Source organism: Heteronotia binoei, chromosome 5, assembly GCF_032191835.1.
Source record: "Heteronotia binoei isolate CCM8104 ecotype False Entrance Well chromosome 5, APGP_CSIRO_Hbin_v1, whole genome shotgun sequence".
In the NCBI taxonomy this organism is placed as follows: Eukaryota; Metazoa; Chordata; class Lepidosauria; order Squamata; family Gekkonidae; genus Heteronotia; species Heteronotia binoei.
The window spans coordinates 101604799-101629696 of NC_083227.1; the positions used below are offsets into that span (position 1 = coordinate 101604799).

General features: G+C 41.2%; 1 protein-coding gene across 1 annotated transcript in view; it reads left to right on the plus strand.

The window, feature by feature from the left end:
- Positions 1–24898, plus strand: part of SFMBT1 (Scm like with four mbt domains 1) — a 157743-nt gene that overhangs the window by 77961 nt on the left and 54884 nt on the right. The window contains exons 2-3 of the mRNA XM_060239926.1: positions 14521–14677; positions 24648–24742. Of these exons, the coding sequence (XP_060095909.1) occupies positions 14650–14677; positions 24648–24742 (123 nt within the window). The 5' untranslated portion in view covers positions 14521–14649. The remainder of the gene's footprint in view (positions 1–14520; positions 14678–24647; positions 24743–24898) is intronic.

Consider the following 24898-nt stretch of genomic DNA (forward strand, 5'->3'; position numbering starts at 1 on the left):
AGACCTTCAAGACAGCTATTTCCACCTTACCATCAACCATTGCCACAGAAGATTCTTGAGATTTGCTGTCAAGAACCAACATTATCAGTTCCGCGCCTTTCCCTTTGGTCTTTTGACTGCACTAAGGGTCTTCACGAAGTGTATGGCGGTGGTGGCAGCGACGCTTCGCCAACGAAAAATCTCCATATATCCCTACATAGACGACTAGCTCATTGTGGCACAATTCCAAGAGCAACTTCAACAGGACATTTCCACTACTCTAGCCCTTCTGTCCTCACTGGGCTTTAAAGTCAACCTGCTAAAATCCAACCTTGTCCCAACACAAGACATCCAATTCATAGGCGCACGTCTATCAACGGTATCCCACAAGGCCTACCTCCCTGCAGACAGGGTTCACCATATCCAGTCTCTGGCCACTACCATCATATCTCATCCTACCCAGACAGCTCTTATCTTTCAGATCATGCTGGGTCTTATGGCGGCCACAACTTCTGTCCTCTGCTACACAAGACTCCGCATGAGACCTCTGCAATTATGGTTCGTACGGACATTCCATCCGCATCGACAACACCAAAGGACTTTACTAATCGTTCCACATCACATCCTTCCAGCACTGGAATGGTGGACAATAGGACATCACCTTCTGGCGGGGATGCCATTCATAAGAGCACCTCCATCAGCCATTGTCATGACAGATGCCTCAAGGTGGGGTTGGGGAGCGCACTTAGGCACACTAACGGTACAAGGGCAGTGAACAGCTTACGAGAAATCCCTCCATATCAACTGCCTGGAGCTATTAGCGGTCCACAGAGCACTCAAGTCATTCCTACCATCCCTTCACTGTCTACACATCCAGGTCACCTCAGACAATGTGGCAACCGTGTTTTATATCAACCGGCAGGGGGGCACTGCATCTGTCCGCCTATGCAAATGAGCTTTAGCCCTATGGCATTGGAGCATTGCTCACAACATATATCTAACAGCTGTTCATTTGCCGGGAATCCAAAATACTCAAGCATACACTAAGTCGCGACCTAGTGAACGATCACGAATGGACCCTCAAACGATGCTACCTCCAACCAGTTTTCAGGATGTTTGGAGTTCTGGTCATAGATGTTTTTGCTTCCCTGGACAGTGCCCAATACCCACACTTCTATACCCGTGGCCCTCCATCAACTCAGTCTGCGGGAGATGCCTTCCTCCATCAGTGGGTGGGACCGCTACACTATCTGTTTCCACCCATTCCACTGATAACAAGAACACTTCAGAAAATTAAATTGGATCCAACCAACTGTATTCTAGTCACCCCCTGGTGGCCCTGCCAACCATGGTTCACCACACACCTTCTCTCCAACAGTGTATTTCATCACTTTCCTCAAACTCGGGACCTCATTTCGCAACAAGCCGGCAAGGTCCTACATCACGATCCGGGACTTCTGCGACTGACTGCCTGGAGAATCAGTTTCTAGAATTTCCTGCAGAAGTCCAATATGTTCTATTAAATGCCAGAAAACTGTCCACTAGGAAATCTTACTCTCAGAAGTGGAAGCGTTTTGCAGAGTATGCTATTCAATGCAATTTCCTCCCTACATCGTCCTCTATAGCTCAGATCCTGTCATACACCTTGTCTCTTTCTCACTCAGGCCTAGCCTACTCCTCTTTAAAGGTTCACCTGGCCGCTATTTCAGCCCTTCACCCACATATTGAAGGACGCACTGTTTTTTCTCATCCTGATGCAAAAGCCTTCCTAAAGAACATTCTGTATCTGCGACCCCCAATTCGTCAGCTACAACCTACGTGGAGTTTATCTCTTGTTCTGAGCCAACTTATGAAACCCTCTTTTGAGCCCATGGCATCCATTCCACTGCACCTCTTATCGTGGAAGACGGCATTACTAGTGGCACTTACGTCTGATAGAAGAGTTAGCGATGTTTGTGCTTTTTGGACAGCCCCCCCCCCCCTTACACTGTCTTCCACCATGACAGAGTGGTTCTACGTCCTGACCCTACTTTCCTACCGAAAGTTGTCTCACCTTACCATCTGGGAAAGTCGACCACTCTACCCTCCTTTTTTCAAAAACCTACTGACGCGGGCCAACGAACTTTACGCAATCTTGGTTTAAAACAATTTTATTGGTAACATATGGTAATAAATCTATATCTTACATCTTTAAAAAAACTTCTTTTATCTACCCCATATATTACTTTCTACCCACCCCTCCCCCCGTTACTTGACCCCCACCAGTGTTATTTACTTAAAATGCAAATATTTAAAGGTACCCTTAACTATTAAAACAAAAATTTATATTCTTCTTCTTTTTAAAACTTAATCATTATCAAAGATTGTCCAATGTCCTTTTATTTTCCACTCTTTTTCTACATATCTTGTAAACTTTTTCCATTCCGTATTAAACACTTCTAAATCATAGTCTCTTAATATTCTTGTTAATTTGTCCATTTCACTCCATGTCATAATTTTTATAATCCAATCCCATTTCTCTGGTATTTTTTCTTGCTTCCACAACTGCGCATACAATGTCCTAGCGGCTGAGAGCAAGTACCAGATTAAAGTTCTATCTTCTTTTGGAAATTTTTCCATTTGTAGTCCCAACAGAAAAGTCTCTGCAACCCTGTTAAACTCATATCCCAAGATCTTAGAAATCTCTTGCTGAATCATCTGCCAAAACATTTTAGCTCTTTCACAAGTCCACCACATATGGTAGAAAGAACCTTCATGCTTTTTACATTTCCAACATCTGTCTGGCATCTTATTATTCATCTTTGCCATTTTTGTAGGAGTTATATACCATCTATACATCATCTTAAAACAGTTTTCTTTAATACTTTTGACATGTTGAAAGTTTCATAGAGTTCTTCCACAAATATTCCCAAGTTTCCATCTGTATTTCTTTATTTACATTAATTGCCCATTTAATCATTGCGATTTCACTACTTCATCTTCTGTAGACCATTGTAGAAGTAATTTATATATTTTTGAAATTAATTTATCATTGTCTCCAAGCAGAACATTTTCCAATTGTTTGCTCTTTCCTTATTCCTTCAGTTTTAATATCATTCTCCACCAAGCTCTTTATTTGTTGCATTTGAAACCAATCATATTTATGATTCAACTCTTCAGCAGTTTTCTGTTCTATTTTGCCACTTTGTATTTTTAATAATTGATTATATGACAACCACTTTTCTTCGCCTATCTCTGACACTATCCATAACGGTCTTCTCTCATCTCCATATTTCTTGTATTTAATCCATGTATTTAGCAAATTATTTGTTATATAATGGTGAGAGAAAAAACCGTCCATCTTTTTTTTCCATAATACAAATACGTGTGCCAGCCAAATTTATTTCCGTGACCTTCCAACACTAAAAGTTTTTTGTTTAACAACATTATCCATTCTTTCATCCACACTAAACAAACTGCTTCCTGATATAATTTTAAATTCGGCAGTTGAAACCCACCTCTTTCTTTTGCATCTGTCAAAATTTTCATTTTAATCCTTGGTTTCTTCCCAGCCCACACAAATTCTGAGATTTTCCTTCGCCATTTATCAAATTGTTTGCCATCCTTCACAATCAGAATAGTTTGAAACAAATACATTATTCTTGATAAGATATTCATTTTGATTGCAGCTATTCTACCCAACAATGACAAATTAAGCTTATTCCATTTTAACATATCTTCATCCATTTTACGCCAAAACTTTTCATACATATTTTTAAACAGATCAATATTCTTCATTGTTATCTCCACCCCTAGGTATTTTACCTTAGAGGTGACTTCACAACTTGTTAGTCTCTGTAATTCTTGTTGCTTGTTCATCCGCATATTTTTACACAGAATTTTTTATTTTTCTCTATTAATACAAAGTCCTGCCAACTCCCCATACTCTTGTATTTTAGCTAGCAGCAAAGGTGTAACTTGTATGGGGTTTTCATTTATAAACATTATATCATCAGCAAAAGCTGTATATTTGTAAGTAAATCCTTTTATTCTTAATCCTTCTATTTCTTTTTCTTCTTGGATCTGCATCAATAATATTTCAAGAGTCATTATAGACAACAATGGTGAAAGAGGACAGCCTTGTCTAGTACCTTTGCTAATTTTCATATCTTCTGTAAGATCTGTGTTTATACACAACCTTGCACTTTGTTCAGAATATATTGATTTTATCATTCTTATAAAGTTTTCACCCAGCTCCTTTTTTTCCATTACTGCAAACATAAAGTCCCAATTTAAATTATCAAATGATTTCTCTGCATCTGCAAAGAATAATGCTGCTTTTTTTTCTGGATGTCTTTCATAATATTCTACAATATTTACAACAGTTCTAATATTGTCTCTTATTTGTCTTTTGGGAAGAAACCCTGCTTGATCTTCCTTTATAAAGTTTATCATATGTTGTTTAAGCCGTTCTGTCAAGATTCTTGTAAATATTTTTTAGTCACTATTTAATAGAGAAATTGGTCTATAATTTTTTACGTTCGTGACATCTCTATCTTCCTTAGGTATCAACGAAATAACAGCTTCTTTCCATGTGTTATGTACTTTCCCTTTTATTCTTATCGTATTCATCAACTTCTGCAATTTTGGTATTAACTCAAAGTTTTAAAATATTTAGCTGTATATCCATCAGGCCCAGCTGCTTTTCCATTCTTCATTGCGTTAATTGCTGCTTCAATTTCTATTTTTTCAATTGGATCATTCAAAACTTTTCGCATATTTTCAGTTAAGGGCTCTATTTTTATCTTTTGTAAATACTCATCCATCTTCTCTTTCTTTATTTTAACACCTTTAAACAATTTGGCATAATACTTAAAAATTCTCTTTTTATTCCCTCTTGAGTAACCACTTCTCTTCCATCTACCACAATTCTGTTAATAATTCTATTCTCTTTTTCTTCAATTGCCAAGCCAAATACTTTCCCGGTTTATTTGCTCCCTCAAAGGATTTCTGCTGAAGTCTTTTCAAACTCCATTCCACTTCTTTATTTAACAAATGTCTCAATTGAGTTTGTAATATTGTAATTTCCCTTAAAATTTTCTTTTTCCCTGGCCTTTTTCTCAACTCCCCTTCCTTTTTCTTTATTTCATTTTGAATGTCCAACAGCTGTTTTTCTTTTACTCTCTTATATTTATTATTCAAAGTATTCAACATTCCTCTCATTACTGCTTTCTAGGCATCCCAGACCGTCTGAAAGTCAATATCCTCTTTGTCATTCACTTGGAAAAAAGCTTTAGTTTCATTTTCTACATATGTCACTGTTTCTTTATTCTGGCAAATCTTCATTCAATATCCATCTTCTCACCTTTTTGGACAATTTTGTAATCCACATTATTGGGTTATGATCAGCACCAATTTTAGGTAAAATCTTTATTTTCCTTGTTATAAGACCTAAATCTTTAGTTCCCCACAACATGTCAATTCTAGAAAAAGTTTTGTGTCTTGCAGAAAAGAAAGTATAGTCCCGAGCTTCAGGGTTAAATTCCCTCCATATATCTTCCAGATTTTCTTGTTTAACCAGTTACTATTATTTTTTTCCCTCCTGACCTGTCCAATGAGTTCTTAACTGTTCCATTAAAATCTCCCATTATAAAAACTTGGTCATAGGTAAATTCATCAAGCTGTTGTATAATGTCTTTAAAAAAAAACATCCTTTGCACCATTAGGCACATAGAGTCCCAATAACAACGGTTTTTTTCCGTCTAATATTGTCTCTACTGCTGCAAATCTTCCATCTTTATCTATAAATACTAATTTTGGCTCCAATTCTTGTTTAATATAAAAAAAACCACTCCCCTTTTCTTCTGTTCAGCCAGTGAAAAAAATTCCACTCCCAATTGTATGTTCCATAAAAATTATAATTCTTTTGTTCGATATGCACTTCTTGCAAACAAATTATATTACAGTTTTGTTTCTTAATCCAATGAAATGTTGCCCTTTTTTTGTGGAGAATTTAGTCCATTTACATTCCAAGACAATAATTTGTAATCCATCATGGTGCAAATTCTTTATTTTCTTCAAAAAAATCTACGCATATCCTGTGCATTTGTAATTGTGATTCTTTCCCCCTGTAGTTCAAAGCGCAAGCCTTCAGGTATTATCCATCTAAACCTCATTCCATTGTCTCTCAATTTTTCTGTCAACTTTTTATATGTTCTTCTATCATTTATCACTTGCCTTGGCAGCTCCTTCATGATTCTCACTCTACTGCCTCCCACTATCAGTGTCTTTTCAAAGTTTTTACTCATGATCCTTCCCACCATTTCATTTGTCGTATATCTTACGACAACATCTCTTGGTAAGTTATTTTTCTTGGCATAAAGTGAGTTCACTCTATACATATAGTCATACATGTTTTTAGTCTCTTCAGGGTCTTCCTCTAAAAATTGTGCAAATATTTTTATTATATATTCTTTTAAATCACCATCCTCCTTCTCAGGTACTCCTCTCAGACGTATCTGAGTCTCCTTCAATTTGCAGTCATGGATTGTCACTTTTTCTTGCATTTTCAAAAAGGTGGAATCATATACTTTCATTCTGCCTTCTACCTCCTGAACTTTATTAGATGTTTCCTCAGTTTTCTTTCTGAGATCTTCCATATCTTTTTTAATTTCTGCAATAATTTCTTTTTTCGATTCATTTATCATCTCTCTCACCCCTTTCATCATTCTGGCCTCCATTGCCTTTACTTGGTCCTGCATTTTTTCCAATGAAGTAGCCCTTGTACAGGGCTGCTTGTGTTCAGACATTTAAAAAACAAAGAAAATTTGGACCTCTCCAATTTCCAATTTGACTATCAGATTCAAAAGAGTAGGACTTGCCCTTTATAACAAGCCCAATTTCGCCATCCTCGGAGCTCCCAAAGTCAAGATATTTATTTTTAAAGTTTTTAAAGCTTCCAAAATGGCGGTTGCGACTTTTTACTGCTCCTTACAATTTTTTTCCCTTTTAAAAACATCTGAGGTCCACAGAAATAATATGACCAATAGTATTTAACTTCTTACCCTCTTCTCAGTTAACTCCAATAACTTTTAATGTCCCGAATTCTTTAAAAACATTGTTTTTATTTTGACCTCCTAGCAGTGGCCGCCGATGTTTCTCACTGGTAGTAAATTCCTAGAGTAGGTTTTCCTTCTGCTGCTTCCTGCTTTTGTTTCCACGAAGTCTCATTCACACTGGTAAGGAGATCTCACAATACTTGACGTACTTCTTGTCTTGCTTTAATGTGCTGCAGGTCTGTGACGATGGTGCTCTTTTTTCAAAACCGCAAGTAGACTAAACAATAAATTCCTTTCCACTATTTAGCACTTTTTAACACTGTCTTTTATATTTATAAAGTCCAAATTTCACCTCTTCCTCCCCTCTTGTTCCAAACTTTCTAGATTTTCCTTTCCCACCTTTTAAATTTATTCCATTAAGCTGTAAATAGTTCTGGAATGAAAGATAGTAATTTGTACCTTCTCTTCCAATTATCCAAGTTCCCACCAGTCTTGCAAAGCTTTAGATGTTTAGCAATGTCTAAGGAGGTTAGGATCCTGTCGAGCTTATGTCAAATAAATGACTCTGAAAACTTCTGCAGATGATGAAAATGGAACTCTTCCCAGAGACCCCTCAAAGGTGCCCCCCGGGACTCCTTTTAGCCAAGGTAAATCTCCTCAGTTTCCTGTGCATATCGTGGACTAATCTCTGACTGAGAAAAGTAGGCAGTAGGCATTAAATTGCCTTCCACTACCCCGAACAGAAGTTCCAGCCTGCTCCCGTTACGAGAAGCAGCTCAGCTTGACATTTTCCTCCCCCGGAAGTCCGAACTTTACACAATCTTGACGTACGTTGGGCCCTCGCTTACTGTATTGAAAGGACACGTCCTTTCCGTAAGGATCCTAGACTTTTTGTAGCCTACGGAACTCTTAAGCAAGGACACAAAATCTCTATCCAGAGATTTTCAAAGTGGGTTGTGGCTACTATTGCTTTATGCTACCAACTAGCTAAACAGCCCATACCCAAACACTTGCGAGCTCATTCCACTCGAGCTCTTTCCACATCATCGGCCTTCTGTAAGGGCATACCAATGGAAGACATCTGTGCCGCTGCGGTCTGGTCTTCTACATTGATATTCGCCACACACTATGCCTTAGACGTTCGTGCTCAGCGAGACGTATCCTTCGGACAGGCTGTACTTCGTTCTATTTTTGATTGAAACCTACAGTCTCTTCTCCTGTAAGTACAATACTTTTATGCTTATATGCATGCTTAACATATGTTTTTCCGTTTCAGAACCAGCACCCGCCTCCGTGCACTTCAACTTAACAGTCACCCATGTGTGGGACTGCACAGAGACCACGGTGAAGATAAACAGGTTGCTTACCTGTAACTGATGATCTTCGAGTGGTCATCTGTGCAGTCACACACGCCCACCCAGTCTTCACCGCTGCTGGTCTATACTCTACTTTATTATGAAATTTCTCTATACAGCAGCTAGAAGAAACTGGGTGGGTGGAGCGCCCCCCCCTCGCTCCAGGCATGCGCAGTAGATGCCTGCTCTCTAGGACAAGAGGGAATGTGCGCCAAAATAAACCTAGGCTAGCTTTAAATTCTCCGAGGTCAGGTTCATTCCAGATGGAAAACCCATGTGTGTAACTGCACAGATGACCACTTGAAGATCATCAGTTACAAGTAAGCAACCTGGTTTTTTCCCCCTTAAATTCCTATTCTCTTCCTTTATTTCTTAACTTTCTCTAACTGCTCCTGTTCACTTAACCTCCACTCTTTCTAACCCAGTCACTCCCCAATTCTGGGTAAAAGCGAGCAAAGACCAGAGAATGAAGGCCAACCCCCTAGCTGCCATTTTATAACAACAGGCTTACATAGTGCATCTATTTGGCCACTGGAGCCATGGAGCAAAGAAAGGGTAGCAATGACTTCCTCTCTGAAGAGGAATTAGAGACTCCTCTTACAGTGGGAGGAAGTGAAGCCTCTGTGCAGGTGGACAAAAACCCAAGTAGGCTTACCATCTCCTAAAAGTAGTGAAAAGGCATGAAAAACTGCCATCTGCAGAAGGCAACTATAGTAATGGCCTGCCCAAGCCTCCTGACTTCAAGTGGTGGCCATTTTGTGCACACAAACCCTGACTGTGAAGAGCGCTCTGCCTCCATAAGCCACTATGTTGATGTGGGAGCTGCTCGGAATGAAGGGCAGGTGCTATTAAAGCACCCAATGAACTGGCAGCCACCCAGAAAGATGACATGTCAGGGCGACGAAGTAGGAATGTACATGGGTACAAAATATGGCTATTTTAAAAGTAATTTCATTACAGAGATCTCCAAGAAGGAGAGAAATATAAAAATGGTTGGCTCTACCTGGGTACTTGGATATAATGGGAATAATGTATACATTTCAAATGTTCTGATAAAATTGACAGTATAAAAGGATATGCTCACTTGTTTCCACCATACCAGAATGGCATGGACAGAGATGCTTTTCATATGGAATACGGGCATATCTCCTTTCAAGCAGGGCAGATGGAAGGACATGTAGTCAGGCAAGAGTAAAGCTCTGTGATGTTTCAGGAATTCCAACATATAGAAGTATGTAGATGTAGCAAAGTTTTGATTGCGATTCCCCACTGCCAAGATGAGATGGGCTTGAGTTCTATCCAATTGAAGGGAGGTGTCCCAAAGTCTCTGCTTAACTGTTGTTTTAGTTCCATGATAACCAAGATGCAAGAGAGTCATACTAGAGAAATCTAGGTGTTGGCGTTTGTCCATTTCAGAAAGGAGATGCTACTATCAATCACTGAGTCTTTGCAACCAGAAGAGTACCTCACTTCAATAGACCTGACGAGGCTTACCTCTACATTTCAATATTTCAGGGTCACTGGCAATAACTTTGTTTCTATGTGGAAGAGAACCATCTTCAGTTCAGAGCTCTGCCTTTGGTCTATCTACAGGTTTTCTCAAAAGTGCTAATCAATCCATTTGTAAAGTTGAGAGAACAAGGAGTACACATCCACCCTTAGCTGGACAACCTTGAGTCACAAGTCAACGTAAGACACAAAGAAAAACCATTCAGTGTTTACAAGCCCACAGGTTCCTGATAAATCTACACAAAAGCTTCCTAGAACCTACACAGAGATTGGAACACCTAGGTGTGCTCATAAACACTACAACTGACTGTCTTTTTCTCACAGACAAAAACGGTGAAGAAGACAAAAGATATAGCTATTTCAGTAATTCAAAGCAGGTCCTCATTGCTAATGATACAGTGTTGATGGGACTCTTAATTTCAAACATAGATGTGATTCAGTGGGGTAGATTTCATTCTAAACTCCTTCAACAGTTTCTGAGACCCTTCCAAGCTCAGATCTTAAGAAAAGAAGATTTATCAATCCATATTCCACTGAGGCTTTGGTTCCAGCTTCATCTAGTGGACAAGAACCTCCAGAGCAAGAAATATTGGATCCCAGAAGCAAATGTTTACACATGCCAGCCTATCTGGATGGGGGGCAACGCTGGACAGGATACCAGTACAGGTTCAATGGATACTAGCAGTTGACCTGCTAGAGCTTCAAGCCATCTGCCTAGCTCTTCTCCATTTTGGAAACAAAATAGCTCAATCATTTGTTTTGAAAAGGACTGACAACATAGCAGCAAAGACTTACGTCAACAAACAGTGGGGGCTCTAGATCTACAACGCTTCACAAGGAAGCGACGAGGATCCTAATGTGGGCAGACAAGAACCTGCCATCTATCAGAGTAGAGCACATCAAGAGAACTGCGAATATCCCAGTGGACTTGCTCAGATGACAAACAATCCAAGAGGGAGAATGGTTCCTTTGGCACTATACTGATGGATCTCTTTTCATCTTCAACAAACCATTAGATGGAATGATACTTCACAGGTTCCATCACCCTCTGGCTGGGGGAACAGATGCCTTAACATTGAGCTGGCTGAGAGGTCTACTGTATGTATTCCCACCAATCCCAATACTACCAAAACTCATCACGAAGTTCACAGAACAACAGGCAGAGATCATTCTAGTGGCTCCCTTTTGGCTTCAATGTCCATTGTTTTTGGCAGTACTCTATATGTCAACAGATCCCCTGCTAAGACTCCTTGTATCAGCAGACATGCATCCCACTCCAGCATCCCAAACTAGCATGGTTAAATTTGATTGCTTGGAGATAAAGCGGAATAACTGCCTCCACTTAGGAGACAAGTCATAGTATTTCGCCAAGCGCATCAGTCTATCAAGACATCCACACATTTGTCATTTTATCAAGGGAGCATCTCTTAAAGATCCTCCACAGATGTCTAGATTTCCAACCCAGAAAGTACATACAGTACTATCAGTCATCACCAAATCACCATTTGAACCAATTAGAGAGCTCTCACTGATGTGGCTGGGAATGAAAACTCTATTCCTGGTAGCCATCACATCTGCGAGAAGAGTGTCAGAGCTCGGAGCACTTTCCTTCAAACCTGAGTTATGTATCTTTCACGAAGACAAAGTAATATCGAGAGCAGACCCAACTTTCCTGCCAAAGGTGAACTCCATGGTCCATAGATCCCAAGAAATTGACCTTCCATCCTTCTGTCCAAACCCCAGTCACCCAAGGACATGGCATACCTTGGATGTCAGAAGAGCACTAAAGATGTTCATATGTAGGACAGAACACATCAGAAAAAGAGATAAATTGTTCATTTACTTCTCCCTACCAAACATGGGAGACAGAATGTCAAAATCAGCCAGTAGCGTGTCTCTCAAGGCTTGTATCACAGAAGCATACAAGCTTCACAAGCTGGATGTACTGAATGGAATTATGGTTCATTCAGTGAGAAGTGCAGCAACCAGTACAGCCACTGGTAAAACGAACACAGTGAAAGAAGTATGCAAGGCGACAACATGGTCATGCATCTAGACTTTTATATGCTGCTACAAGATTAACTCCTTCAATTCAGCCAAACCTACATTCAGCAGAAGAGTGCTTCAGCATATATTGGACGCAGAAGACAGTGACCCAGCCAGAAAGTGAGGACACTGCTATGGAAGGTCCTACCAAGATGCCTTCTATCTCAGAGGGAGAGCAGACCATTGGATACTTACCGTGAAGGCTGCTTCTCTGAGAAAAGGGGGCATCTTGTCCCTCCCTAGTTATTGCCAACCAACTAATCAGCCAACCAATCAACCAGTTATCTGCAGGATCCTTACCTGCCTTAATGGTTCTACACTTATCTGTTCTTATTTATTTTTTCACTGATGTTAGACAGAGGTCCTTTGCTTGGGTCGCCGTGGTCTGGGAGGGGAAATTCCCCTTCCAGCTCTTGACGGTGTGCCACTGACAATGGCGCACAGGGTCAAGAGCTTGGGGGTACTACTTGAGCCTGCCTTAACTATGGAGGCCCAGGTTGCAGCCACTGCTAAGTCCGCATTTTTTCATCTTAGGTGGGCGAGGCAGTTGGCTCCCTTCCTGGAGCAGGACGATCTGGCAACAGTGATCCATGCAACAGTCACCTTAAGGTTGGATTACTGTCATGCCCTCTACATGGGGCTGCTCCTGTGCTGAACCCGGAAGTTGCAGCTAGTGCAGGACGCCGTCGCTCAGCTGTTATTAGGGCTCCCTAGACGGGAGCACATTCAGCCGGGCCTCTGAGGACTGCACTGACTGCCAATAATATACCGAGTCCGGTACAAGGTGCTGGTTATTACCTTTAAAGCCCTATGTGGCCTAGGACCTGCCTACCTTAGGGACCGTCTCTTCCCATATGTCCTCCAGAGAGTACTGCGATCTGGCTCTCAAAATCTGCTTGTAGTCCCCGGGCCAAAGGAGGCCCACTTGAAGTCAACCAGGGACAGGGCCTTCTCAATCACAGCCCCTTGCTGGTGGAACCAGTTACCGGAAGAGGTCAGGGCCCTGCGGGATATTGGACAGTTCCGCAGGGCCTGTAAGACAGTCCTCTTCCGGTTGGCTTATAACTGACCGGCACCAAAATACTGAAGGAAGTCTATAGATAGCACACTGTTGGATTGATGTATTGTTATTAATGTTTTAATTATGTAAATTGCTATTGTATTTTTGTATTTTAATGCTATTGTATTTTAATTCTGAATTTTATTGTTAGAACTTTTATGCTGTGAGCTGCCCTGAGCCCGCTTTGGTGGGGTAGGGTGGGATATAAATAAAATAAAATAAATAAAATACATTAATATTATATCTAGTTATATAGAGTTTAGAGGAGATTGGCTGCTCTTGGAGTTCCCAGAACTGAAGGGTGGGAGAAAAAACTCATCCCTGCCTCTTTAAGTGGATGGTAGGAATCACCCACCAAGATGTCCTCCTTTCCTCAGAGGAAAAGTACTCTTCACAGTCTCAAAGCAGCTTCCAATCTCCTTCCCTTCCTCTCCCCATAACAGTCACCTTGTGAGGTAGGTGGGGTTGAGAGAGTTTTGAGAGAATTGTTCTGGGGAGCTGAGGTCACCCAGCAGCCTAACCGTGGAGCAGAGGGGAATCAAACCCAGTTCTCCAGATTAGAGGGTACTGCTCCTAACCACTACATCATGCTGGCTCTCAAGGCAATGGCAAACCATCTTTGTTTCTCGTTTGCCTTCAGAGCCCCTTCTTGGGGTCACCTTAAGTCACCTGTGACTTGATGGCACCTACACACATACAGTTGGGTACACTGTGTATTTAAGTGAAGCAACAGCATATGATAGTCATGCTGTGTAAACATGGGTGCTTCTTAGTTAATGGTGCAAAAACAGGCAAGTGAATAGGTACATGATGTGCTGCCCAAATCCTGTGTGTGTTTGTTTAAATGTAGGTCCCAAATCCTGTGTGTGTTTGTTTAAATGTAGGGCTAATTTCCAAGAAATCCAAGAAAGCATGTGTTGGACCATGGTCTTAGCTGGAAGTTTTGGGAAGGGTGAACCATTCAGTGACACTAGTTGATCCTGATGTCTTAAAAGATCTTGCTAAATTAAAATCACAGTGAGCAAACTGTGAAATGTTATGGCCTGCTAGCATTTGGTTCACTCAGCAGCTGTAGCCCAGTTACAGAAGGATGTAATGTATCGTACAACACAATAAAATAAGGTTACTTCTGTACATCAAGGACGTTCCAATTGTTCTTAAATTTTTTATTTAAGCTATAATAATATTTCACAGGTAAAGAATGTCTCAGATATATGGTACTTCTTGCAAAAGCACAGGGTATAATTGTTAATATTCTATATGTGCAATATAAAGCAGGATAATTTAAACTGGTGGGAAGGGGAAGAGAATGATAAAGGAATAATTAACTTTTTAAAAACCCTGCATCACAATAATACTGCTGCAATATTCCCAAATTGTGTTAAAGTAATACATTTTCTTGAAGTGAAATGGGTAGTTAGCCAAATATTTGCCATTGTTTTCTCTTGGACCTTTTTTATGGAAGGTGATCGCAGTCAGCTTTGAACATTTGGGTTGCAAGTAAAAACAAACATGGTTGTATTTTTCTTGACAGTTTTTGTCTGACTATCCTGGAAGCATATAGAAACAAAGACAGTGGAGACCAGATGAGTTCAAAGCAGTGACTGAGGTGGCTCCAGCAACTTTTACAGCTACCAAGGAATATTGCCAGATTGCTGTGGAGATGAATGGAGAACAGCAGCAGGAGACAGGTATTGTAGTTACAGAACGCTGGGTTTCAACAAGTATCTTCTCTGCTGTTAATACATTCTGGACAGAATTTGGCATGAATAAACCACTGCTAAAATTGTAGGTAAAGTAAAATGTACTGCATATGTATGCAGGACTGTGGTGTTCCTCTTCATGTATATTTATTCCACAAGGGTGCTTACATAACATGTAAACTCTATATGCATACAACCTCAAAAAAGACCTCCCCCCCCCCCCGCCCAAAAAAACCCCCTACCATTACATAGCAGTGAATCTGAACACGTTTAGCCCAACCAGTCAGTTGGCTAGATAAATATTGTGAAGGAAAGAATGTCACTTTGTAAATTGTTTGTCACAACTGCCATTAGATTTTAATTATTATTATTTTGGTTTATTTCTGTTTGTGTGTTTGTTTGTTTTTTTAAATTGTAAGATAAGAGCCAAAGACAAGATCTAGTCAGTGAATTATTCACATGTAAACAATATCCAATATTAAGAGTTCTTAACTCGTTGCAATTTTGATATCTTTTTATTCTTATGAGGTTAGTGGTTTTAAAATACTTGACCATCTCTTTGACTGGTCAAGTTGACTAAACCATTTTGACCAATCAGATGGACAGCCATTTTCTGATTGTTTTTGTTGTTCAGTTGCACAGTCAAGTCCGATTCTTTGCAACCCCATGGACAAAGTCACGCCAGGCTCTCCTATCTTAAGAACATAAGAGAAGCCATGTTGGATCAGGCCAACGGCCCATCAAGTCCAACACTCTGTGTCACACAGTGGCCAAAAATTTTATATACACACATACACTGTGGCTAATAGCCACTGATGGACCTGTGCTCCGTATTTTTATCTAAACCCTTCTTGAAGGTGGCTATACTTGTGGCCGCCACCACCTCCTGTGGCAGTGAATTCCACATGTTAATCACCCTTTGGGTGAAGAAGTACTTCCTTTTATCCGTTTTAACCTGGCTGCTCAGCAATTTCATCGAATGCCCACGAATTCTTGTATTGTGAGAAAGGGAGAAAAGTACTTCTTTCTCTACTTTCTCCATCCCATGCATTATCTTGTAAACCTCTATCATGTCACCCCGCAGTCGACGTTTCTCCAAGCTAAAGAGTCCCAAGCGTTTCAACCTTTCTTCATAGGGAAAGTGCTCCAGCCCTTTAATCATTCTAGTTGCCCTTCTCTGGACTTTCTCCAATGCTATAATATCCTTTTTGAGGTGCGGCGACCAGAACTGCACACAGTACTCCAAATGAGACCGCACCATCGATTTATACAGGGGCATTATGATACTGGCTGATTTGTTTTCAATTCCCTTCCTAATAATTCCCAGCATGGCGTTGGCCTTTTTTATTGCAAACGCACACATCCTCTGAAGTCTGCTCAAATTTGTGTTAGTTACATCAGTACATCAGTAATGCTGTCAGTACATCAGTATTGCTGTCCAGCCATCTCATCTTTTGCTGTCCCCTTCTTCTTTTGCCTTCTGTCTTTCCCAGCATCAGGGTCTTCTCCAGTGAGTGCTCACTTCTCATTTGGTGGCCAAAGTATTTGAGCTTCAACTTCAGCATCTGACCTTCCAGGGAACAGTCAGGGTTCATTTCACTTAGATGAACTCATATTCTCATTCTAAGGAGGAAGGCATCTTGGAATGGGTAACTCCCATCTATTGCTCAGGGAGGCAGGATTAAACTTTTTAGCTTCCTGTCTCCTAGGTGGGAGTCTCCCAGGATCAGTTTGCTTTCTACTTCATTAGGGTGTCCACCTTTGGAGCTTAGCTCTTTTTAAAAATTGATTTTCAATCAGATTTCATACCTGAGGGAGAGCTTCCTAATCTCTTGAACCTGGCCTGTCCTGTCTTTCTCTTTGCACCTTCTTTCACACCTCTTCTTGGCTCTGCTGCTTCTTTTGTCTTCGCAATTTTTTCTCTGCTCCCCCTCTCTTTCCTTGGAGTAGCATGGAAGAGAATGGCCCAGTGGCAAGCCTTGAAGACTCTGGGGAGAAGTAATGGAGACCCTCTCCTTCTTTCTGTCTCTTGTGAAGAAAGCTCTGTCACTCAGGGCCGACCCTGCCACTAGGCAAACTAGGGCTCTGGCCTTCTGGGGGAGCCAAATTGGGTGCCCCCAGGGGTGGAATTCTAGCAGGAGCTCCTTTGCATATTAGGCCACCCCTAATGTAGCCAATCCTCTAAGAGCTTACAAAAAAGAGCCTTATAAGCTCTTGGAGGATTAGCTACATCAGGGGTGGCCTAATATGCAAAGGCGCTCCTGCTAGAATTCCACCCCTGGGTGCCCCCATGTGACTCAGTGATGTTATCGGGGGGGGGGGCACTGCAAGTTAGCCTTGCCTAGGGTGCCAGGCAGTCTAGGGCTGGCCCTGCCATCACTGTCTAGCCCAGAACCACTTAAGAAAAGCACCAGAAAAAGGCATAAAAATGGCTCCTCAGGTGAAAATGGCTCTCTCAGCTGCCAGTTCAGCCCTTGGAGGCTGCAATGGTATACCAGCCTCCTTTGTTAGACGCCCCCTGGATCCCTTGGCTGCCAGTTCAACCCCTGAAGGGCTATGATGGCATGCCAGGCTTCTCCATTAGACCCTCCACTGATTCAGAAGGACTCCTTGACCACAACAGTGGGTCTTTAGGGGATAAGGTGCTGTCTCTGCCCCTGTCTGAGGTTGTGAGCAGGTGGGATCTTTGCTTGGCTGAGATTATGGAATCTTTAAAGAGAGCCATGAGGGAGGAGCTGCAAGACATGCAAGAGCTCTGCCCTCCCACCCAGGGATCCAAGCATTCCAACTCACGGTCCCCTTCACCTGCCTACAAGCAAGGCTTTAGGTGTAAGAGGGGCATGCTTCATGTTATTGGGATCCTAGCTCTCAGTGGTCCACCAAAGCAGCCCACAAGTCTCTTCCTCCACTGCCACCCTTGTCAGGGTCCAGGGCAGCCCATCATCACAGTCAGAATCAAAGAGATAGGTGGGAGTTTCTCTCAGAAATTGCTGATCACCCCAAAACTTTATGCCTTGTGTTCTCATGCTATATATAGTATTCTTGCAGGATTCCTTAGTAGATGCTCTGATAGTAGGACAGAAAAGCAGACTATGCACTGCAGTAGTGTTATGAGGCCAGTGCAATGATCATTGGGGCAGCAGCTAACTCCACCTTCATCTCTAGAGTAGCCATTTTGTGGGCCCTAAAGCTGGGTCCAACTCACTCACAGCGACAACCAAAGGGAAATAGAGGGCATTAACCACGTTCTCAAGGTGGTCACCTTCCTGGCAGATATCTACCTCCAGACATTGACCTTTCATCCTGCTCCATGGTGGCTACTAGATGGCCAGGTGCAGTCTATGGCTTCAGATCCATATTGAAAGCCCATAGTAATAGCCTACTCTAGGGTGGAAGCCCGTTTGGCGAATGTCTTTACAAAATCCTGATGGAAACTGGAAATAATAAGAGGGCCATTCCCAAGAGTCTGCAGAGGGACAATAGGAAATCCTTTCGTTCCTGTTACACCTTGATTTGGATTAGACTAGATCAAAGGAGGGCTGAGTGATCAAGTACCTGAAGCCCCTTTTAAGAGGCCCCCATGCCAGTACATCATCCCGCCTTCAGTTCTACAGGTACAATAAACCTGATACTGCAATTATACTTATAGCTAGACAGTCATCTTGCATACGCATAAACATGAAAATGGACAATCATCTATGATCAACTACCATATCTAATTCATACCTTCACTACCATACTATACTACAATAAATTATTTATTACAATTGTCAGTCAGAGCTTACTTGCTTGCATAAGACTTATTTATATATGCTCTTAAGTTTTTGCTTCTGTTTAATTTTATTCTATCTTTTCCTCAGTACTTCACGTCTAACATTTCATTGTTAAAAACATATATTGCCTAAAATGTTAATTTTGCCTTTGCACCCTCTATTCTTTCATTCCATCAGTTCTGGACATTTTCCCGCCCTCCATTTTGTCACAGATGTCACTCTTGCAGCCATTACCATATATTTAAATAATTCACTGTGTATTGTTGTACTTGGTAAAATGTTTAATAATATATTTTTAGTGTCCATCTCAAACTTAAGTTTTAATATCTTTTATGTTTCTTCATGGATCTTTATTCAATATTGTCTTGATTTCTTACACGTCCATCCCGTGTAATAAAACGTTGATGCAGTTTCTTTGGGCATTATGTACCATATAAAAAACATTTTATACCAATTCCCCCTTAATATTTGAAACTGAGTAAATTTGATTTCTTTAGTCATATGTTTGCCCACTAGATCATAGAAATATTGTCTCCAATTTTTTCATCCATATAACCATACAGTAACTTGCTCTGTTTCTGTTTCATATTGCAATAGCATTTTATAAAAATTTTCCTAAGAAATGTTTTAATTCTCCTGTGATTAATTGTTCAAATGCTGTTTTCTCTCTTTAATGGCCTCCCTCCATCTTTTGCTATTTTTTTTTTTAAAAAAAAATTGGATACCATTTGATAATGTATCAGCTACTGGATTCTCTTTCCTTCATTTTGAATTTCTTGCCAGAATTTAATTTTTCTTTGTCTCATCATAAAGTCATAGGTTATATGAAGTGGCTCTGCCTTGCTCCTTGACCTTTTGGGCACACCCGGATGGTTAATAGGGAACAAGGCACTGCAAACTTTGTGCTTGCCCATGGAAAAATGCTGAGGACAGTAAACATAGTTATCTGATCTCTGCTCTCGAGCACATCACATGCCTTGACCAAACCTGTGTCTCAGAATGCATCCTGCAACTTTTCAGACCATGAGTCTCTCTGGTTAGGCAGCATCACTGCTCAGCTGTCCAACCCAAGTCATATGAACATCAAAGGAAAAGACAATGGACATCAACATCTTGGAACTCACAGCTGTCAGGAAAGCAATCACCTTCATCTGGGCAGACATTAAGGACTGGCGTGTACTCATCAGAATGGGTAATTTTTCAGCCAAGGCCCATATCAAGTGGGGAGAAGGGGCTCCAGGTCTGATTCATCCTTTATCTGAGTGGAGAAACTTCTATTGTCCACTCAGCAGAACACATCCAGGAACTCCTGAACATTCAAGCAGACTTGCTGAGCAGACAGATCATTGACAAAAACAAATGGTCCAGCAAATGGAAAATCATCCTACTAATTGCAGCTCAGTTTAGAATTCCAGAAGTAAATCTGTTTGCCTCTGCATCCAGTCATCAAGTACAGATATTTTTCTTCCCCATCTCCCTCAATCAGAATGAGTGGGTGGTCTAATGTTTCCATAACCCAAGGACCTACTGTGTGCCCCTCCACCCCTCCCAGTGATCCCATGCTCTATGGAAGATATGTCAGGAGCAGATGGAGGTAACCTTTCTGGCTCTAGATTGGCCCCAAAGGACTTGGTTTCCATCTTTGTTGGAACTCTCCCCCTGGGAGATTTACTTGAACCCAGACATACTACAGCAGGGGCTGATTTGGCACCCAAATCCAGAGTGGCTGCACCTGACCACATTGCTTTTGAAAGGAATGGGCTCCTGGAACTTTGACTACTCAGAGGTTGCAAAGACCATCATGGCTTCCCAGGAGGGCTTTCACAAGATGCATTAACAATACTACATAGTAAAGAACCTTCTTGAGGTAGTGCCAGTACAAGCATGTCAAACCCCTTGACCCTGGCCCAGGCCATTAGTTGGCCCTTCTTCAGAGGGTGTTCATCCAAAAAAATGTACATCCACAATTGGTTGCCAGGTAGCACCTATTGCCACAATATTACCTTATGTAGCTGGCATCCTTTAACTAGACATCCTCGTATCTTCTGCTTTCTCTATGGGGGTCACACAGATCAATTCTACTGTGGTCCACAGATTGCCTTCATGAAGAGTGTATATAGTTCTTTAGCTCTGACTAATCTTCCTTGTGAGTTCTTAAGGAAGGTTTCCCCTAAAATGACTGAGCTCAAAACCCCTCTTTCCCACTGTAGTGATTTCAGCTAGAAGGGTGTAGAAACTAGGAGCCATGTCAGCCAGAAAAGGCCTTTGGTCTTCCACAAGGACACAGTGGTGCTCAGGCCAGATCCCACCTTTGTCTCTTCCAGAGGGCCTTCAAAATCTATACCCACTGTACAGAATCCATCAGAAAGACGCTCTTTTCATTTCATTAACTGCTCAAATAAGAGAAGATGATGTCCAGATCAGCCATCAGATACACAATTCATCAGTGCATCTCCCATGCCTACAAGGCAAGCAGCATTTTGGTTCCAGCAGGGATCACAGTTCACTCAGTGAGAAGTGCAGCCAGTACTGTAGCCTTCAATCATCAAGCCACAGTGGAGGGAAATATGCAAGGTGGCAACATGGTCTTCAGTCATGATCTTTGTCAAACACTACAGACTTAATTCCTTTTTCTCAGTTACCTGTGGGTGTAAACTGCTGCAGGATATGGTGGAAGATTGCCAGTTCCCACTTGTTAGGGACACACCACTATTGGAAGTCCCATTCCAGGTTGCCCTCCTCCTCAGATTCAGCATCTTCAGTTCAGTATCTAAAAAGGTAAAGGTAGTCCCCTGTGCAAGCACCAGTCATTTCTGACTCTGGGTGATGTCGCATCACAACATTTTCATGACAGACTTTTTTATGGGGTGGTTTGCCATTGCCTTCCTCAGTCATCTACACTTTACTTCCAACAAGCTGGGTACTCATTTTACCAACCTCAGAGAAGGATGGAAAGCTGAGTCAACCTTGATCTGGCTACCTGAACCCAGCTTCTGCCGGGATCAAACTCGGGTCATGAGCAGAACTTGGACTACAGTACTGCAGCTTTACCACCCTGTACCACAGGGCTCTATATCTAAAATGTAACTGCAGGTTATTGCAGCGTCACATTTCCTGGCCTAAAACATGTTGATCCATTTTGAGCATAAATAGTCTTTTATTTCAGATGATAAATATGCTGAAAAAGAATCCACACAACAATGTGTTTAATGTGAATGATGGAATCTACTGTGAAGAGAGACACAAAGCATTAAAATATTTTCATTAATGTTGAATAACTTTTATTTTGTCCACTTCACTTCCTGTGAAAAGGAAGAGTTCATCCTTAAATGGTTAAGCAAGCCATGCTATGCATTCTGCTGTCTAATAACAAGCCCCACCCAGTATTTATTTGTCATGTATTACCTGTAGTAAGGTGCATCTTAGTTTCTTGCTATAGTTTTATCTGATGCTCATCTGGACATATACATATGTGACAGAGCAATATAACAAATGTAGCCACTGGGACTAGAAAACTGTATGAAGAAATTAAATAAGTTAACTTGGTTTTATATTAGTCACATCTCCTAAGAACAGTGAAACATCGTTTTCTAATAATATGTTTCTCCCACATTTTGGTTATTTTGAATGTTCAGTCTTTTTTTCTGGAACAACAAAATCCTGTCATAGAATCTGACCTTCTACTTTTAGTGATTCTTTAATATTTGGGGCACTACATATTTAAGCCTCTCTCAGTCATTTGAGCTTGAAGAAATGTTTTATCTTTAAATGAGAGTTGGGTTTTGTAAGTGTGTACAAGAACCTACTCTGCCCTTATCTTTCTATATGAAGGTATATAGATTGAAATGAAATAGTTGCTGTTGAGAATATTTCTGTTTATCATCTTTTGTCCATTTGGAGGTTATGGTGCTCATAACTATTTATTTTCCCCCTGATTTTTGTCAAAATGTTTGTGTAAGACCTTTTTGATTAGGCAGCATCTGGAAGTTGAGGATAAGGAAGGGTGACTTTTTAAGCATGACATTTTAAATTGTCTTTGTTTAAAAATACATTAATTGCAAAAATTCTACCCCCTCTTCCAGGTTTTGTTTGCTAAGTGACTGTGGATTGGTTATGTTGTAAAGCTAATAAACTGTCTAAAATATCGCCCATCTTCTCATAAAAACACTCCAGGCACTATATAAGTATAGAATTTGAGTGACAGAGAAGAATACAACCCTTCATAAAAACAATAAGTGAATTGAAATTATAACTGGAGCATCTGGAATATGAGGATCTGGGCTAGATAAAACTGCCCAAGGCCTCAACTGTGAAGCCTAGCTGGGAAGTTACTTTATTGAAGTTAAAACCCTCACATGCAGCCTTGGAAAGTAAAAAGCACAATCAGGCACAGTGAGCTATATTTCTATTTATTTAAGGATTGATTTGCTGTGGCATCAGGACCATACTGGTTACAGACATATGCTGCAAGTCAACTGTGAATGGGAAGGATTAGGAGTTCTGAGTACCTGACTCAGAAACGACTCTGCAGCATCTGCCCTCTCTGTCTTCACATTAACATTCCTACTTCTTATGTCCATTTTGTTGTTTTCTCATGCTGTTTGCAGATGAAACTGCTGTCAGTTTTCTGTTTCTTTGTTTTGCTTGTTTTTTCACAGTCTTCTGATCTGTATAACAATGGAGATGCACATTGTGTCTCTTTAAATAGGCTTCCCTGAAGAAATGCCCTTGGGTGCCAAGCATACTGAAGCCGCATTGAGACTTGCAAGATCCACATTTCTGCCAGCTGACCGACAGTATCGGCTCAGGTGGCATAGAGGTGGTTCAGGCATTATGCAGGACTGTGGTTTGGATCCAGCAGATTTATGCAGATGAAAGGTGGAGCATTTTTGCCAGTTTCCTCCCACTCATGCTATTTATTGGGGGGAACCACCCCCTCCCAGAGACAGTATTTTGACAGCATTTGGGGCTGCAATGGGAGGCGGAGACAAGGTAGTCATACTCCCCAGTAGAAAACACTTCGTAAATGATAATATCTGGTGGAGCCAAACCTTTGCTTGACAGTACAAGAATATGTCTGGAGCTTGCATACTCTATTCCGCTTGCATACTGTGATTCATGAAGTTATGTCCCCATTAGCACAAATCATAGCTTGTTGTGAAATGCACACTGGCAAAGTATGGTTTGTGCTTTCTAAGGCAAGATACTAACTACTGCAGATCCTCTAGAGCAGGGATGGCCAACGGTAGCTCTCCAGATGTTTTTTTGCCTACAACTCCCATCAGCCCCAGCCATTGGCCATGCTGGCTGGGGCTGATGGGAGTTGTAGGCAAAAAACATCTGGAGAGCTACCATTGGCCACCCGTGCTCTAGAGACCTAGGTTCGCAGAAATTTCATGGAGGTGATTTTTGTGGCCTTCCCCTGACCTACTTCATTCGTCTGTGCCCTTTCTTCAAGGCTGCTCCTGAGAGTCTGGGATGTGGCACAGGCGACTACAGCTAGGAGGGAATTGGCAGCTTTCACACACATTTCTTGGGATTAGGGACAATTTCTGATAGTATTGTCTCCTGACTGCAGCCATGTGCCTGCAGCCTCCTACACTATTCCTGAGTCTGCCTGATTATCAGGAGTGTTGGGAGTGGGAGGGGGAAGGTAAAGTCAGCAAAACTCCCTTTTGTGAACTTTATCTATTTGCAGCTGTATAGGATCCAACCCATGGATTGTAATTCTGATTTGCTTGGAAAGCCAAGCTGTAGTTTGTCAGTTTGAATGGAATAAAGAACTGTGGGTTGTGCTGAGGCAGAAGTAATTGATAAAACTGCTATGAGGGGAGAAGGGAGTACAAAACCATTGTTGCCAAACCATGACTAAACATGGTGTATAAAATCCAGAGTACTAATCAGCATCTGTAGTGTAAAACTGCTTGTGGTTGGTGGCACTCTTAAAAAATTCCTCCCCCCTCAGCACTACTGCATATTTCTGTGTTGGGAGGGGGGTAATCTCACCAAATCACTGATACAGATTAACTATTTGGTTTCTTAATGTACTGACTCCCTATAGGGTCTCCATGATTATTCTGAAGGAAATGTAGAAAAATTCCTTCACATCCAAGGGATTTAAAAGGACAGAAACAGTGGATCGTCTTAAATTAGATAAATGATACAGTGGTTTTGGTTTATTGTAGATGCAGGATCTGGTGTGGAAGAAGCTGAATTTAATTGGGATGAGTATTTGGAAGATACAGGAGCGGTTGCAGCACCCCACGGTTCATTTAAGCATGTAAGTAAGCATTTGATCATAGTCGTTTGCCTCTGTTTTAACATCTTTTGAGCTGTACGGAGCCATATTGTCAGGAAGCTCTATTGACTTCAAACACTTCAGAACCCTAACTCTGGTAGGAGGGGACACCTCTTGTTCTGAACTTTAGTGTCATCA